Raw genomic sequence first — 2,704 nt, forward strand, 5'->3', positions numbered from 1 at the left:
ATTATTTTCTATTCACATACATTTAAGATTTGGTACGGTAGAGTTGCAAAGTAATAATCCATATGGAAACTTTGTCATCTTTGACCCATCATATAATTTCTTATTTATTTAATTTGTTTCCCAAGTACAAAGCCACCTTTTACTACATCAACCAACCAAATAAAAACAATAATAATAATAAATTTTCATGTATGAAATTTTATTATTATCTAGGTTATATATCTATACTATATATATCTCTTTAATTAATAACAACAAAAATGACCAAAGCGTAACAAAATCATATAAAATTTTGGATTATATCATAGCTCGGAATATGTAACCAAAAAGAGTTAGAAGACTCTTACTAGCGTTTGGTGGAGAGACAGAGACGAAAAGACTGAGACTGAGAGACAAAGACTAAGAGACAGAGATTGAAATAAATCTTAGTATTTTGTTTGGTGCAAAGTGGGAGACATAAATTGAAACAAGAATGAAACTTTAATTTAATTTGTACAAAGGGTAAAATTGAAATTAATTAATTAAAATGAGGATATTTTAAGTATAAAATGTTATTAAAGTTTTAGTCTCTATCTCTAAAAATTTTAGTCCTCTGTCTCCCTACTTTTTGGAAATACTGAAATACTGAAATTTTAGAGACAGAGACAAAAATTTTAGTACCAGTCTTTGAACTAACAAATATAATATTGAATCTCAGTCTTCCAATCTCTGTCTCAGTACCTCAAAACAAACGCTAATGATTCATGTTCATCAACCGCTATATAGAGAAACCAAGATTGCAAGCTACGCCAAAATTGTGACGGCAAACCAAAAACCGCCACAATAGCTTCCATTTTATAATTTGATTTCATTATTTTGTATGATATGATGTCCCACCTTCACCAGCATCCACAACACCCTCTTCTTCTTCAACAACACTACCACCACCCTGAAAGCTCCCTCTCATCTTTTCATGCAATAAACAAAGCCAAGAAGAAGAAGAAGAATGGTATTAGAAGAAGTGATGGGACTTTCTTGGGTCACAAGTTTGTGTCATCATCAATAACCTCCTTTTCTAACCATAATAATAAAAATAATAGTAATGAAGGTGATGAAGGAAGCCCTCCAACAACAACACAACAGTGTTGTTTTAATGTCTATTCTTCAAGGCGTTGGGGTGCTAATACTAACATTGTTGGGTGTAGTGAGGTTTCTTCTTCCATGGCCAGCCAACTAGAACCACCTTCTTCTTCTTTGCTTCGCTCTCCCTCCAATGATATTATTGTAAGTCTCTTTAATCTAATATTACCACAATTCAATCTTTAATCTTTAGAAAAGTTTTCAAGTATATCGGTACACCGATGTTTTAGTGATTTTTAATCGTTGATCTTAATTATATATATTATATATATTATATATACTTTTTATAATTAAGATGAACAGTTAAAAATCACTGAAACACCAGTATACCAGTACATTTAAAAATTTTCCTAATCTTTGACCTTTTATCATGATTTTTATGAATATTATTGAAGAAATATATATATAGGGATGGTTTATTAGTAAAATTCTTTTATCCTAAGTCCTAACTTTCAATAATCAAGTTGCTATTAGGTAACAAAAATAATTAATTTTAAAATTTACATGTAAAAATAATTTTTATTTATTTATATTATGGTGCAATTCCTAATAATTTGATACTAGTAGATAAAACTTATGATTATTACTTGCTTCATTTTTATGATCAGATAAAGTAATAATAATGTATAAATTTATCCCTTTTTTTTCCTAATTAAGTTAAAGATTATTATTTCCCTTCTTTTATTCTTTGTTTTCAGAGGAAGAAGAAAATTTCTGGGCAGCAAAAGAAAGAGGAACTTGAAAGAGAGGTAAGTGGATTAATATTTTGATTCCATAGTAGTAATAATATTGATGCGAAAATGTTTGGTAACCAAAGAAAATCAGCCAAAAACAGCCATAACTTGCTTTATTTAGCATTCATTAATTGTTGCGATAATTAATTAATGCTAAATATGGCAAGTTCTATCTGTTTTTTTTTTTTTTTTTTGTCTATCTAGCATTATCCATATATATGCAGCTAGATTGTAAACAAATTAGGTTAATTAATTTGTGGTAAATATTAATGTAAAATGCAATTATCATTGATCTAATTAATTAATTAACTAGTTTTTCATCATGGGCTATGATTAATCAGTTAAAAAAATAAAATATACTAGTTTAATTCTTTCCTTGAAAGAAAAGCATAGCAATGTGTTGTAGCCTTTTAATTTGTAGGGAACACCTATTGCCATTAATTGACTTAGTAGCACCATAAAACGTCAACCATAACCAAATATTTATTATGAAAGTACATATTATTCAAAAGATCAGATCATGGTGATAATGAACTTAGATCACTATATATATAGTTTATAGTTTGTTCTCTTTTGATAAAAAGCTATGACTCATTTATCAGTTTCCTCTTCATAGAAATAAAATAGTACAAACCTTGGAGCTATAAGTTTGCTATTTTAAACCATGGAGAACTAGCAGTGAATGAGATCCATACTCCTCAAATGAAGGAACACCTTTGAATTGGAAATTTTATACATATAGTATTAATTAACTATTCTAGTAATAATCAAACTTCATCAACCTCAACCATGCTCTTGATGATTGAAGCTAAGAAGCATGTTTGTATTTTTATTTTCTGTTTTAGAATTTT

At 28.4% G+C, this 2,704-nt stretch overlaps 1 protein-coding gene across 2 annotated transcripts in view; it reads left to right on the forward strand.

The window, feature by feature from the left end:
- LOC107629242 overlaps positions 830 to 2,704 on the forward strand; it is an 8,118-nt gene continuing 6,243 nt past the window's right edge. Inside the window, exons 1-2 of one of the 2 annotated variants that reach the window (XM_016331988.2) lie at positions 830 to 1,263; positions 1,818 to 1,868. In XM_016331988.2, the coding sequence (XP_016187474.2) occupies positions 865 to 1,263; positions 1,818 to 1,868 (450 nt within the window). In that variant the 5' untranslated portion in view covers positions 830 to 864. The remainder of the gene's footprint in view (positions 1,264 to 1,817; positions 1,869 to 2,704) is intronic. The other variant, XM_021117775.1, reaches the window with a different exon arrangement.

This window comes from Arachis ipaensis, chromosome B03 (assembly GCF_000816755.2).
Source record: "Arachis ipaensis cultivar K30076 chromosome B03, Araip1.1, whole genome shotgun sequence".
Lineage (NCBI taxonomy): Eukaryota > Viridiplantae > Streptophyta > Magnoliopsida > Fabales > Fabaceae > Arachis > Arachis ipaensis.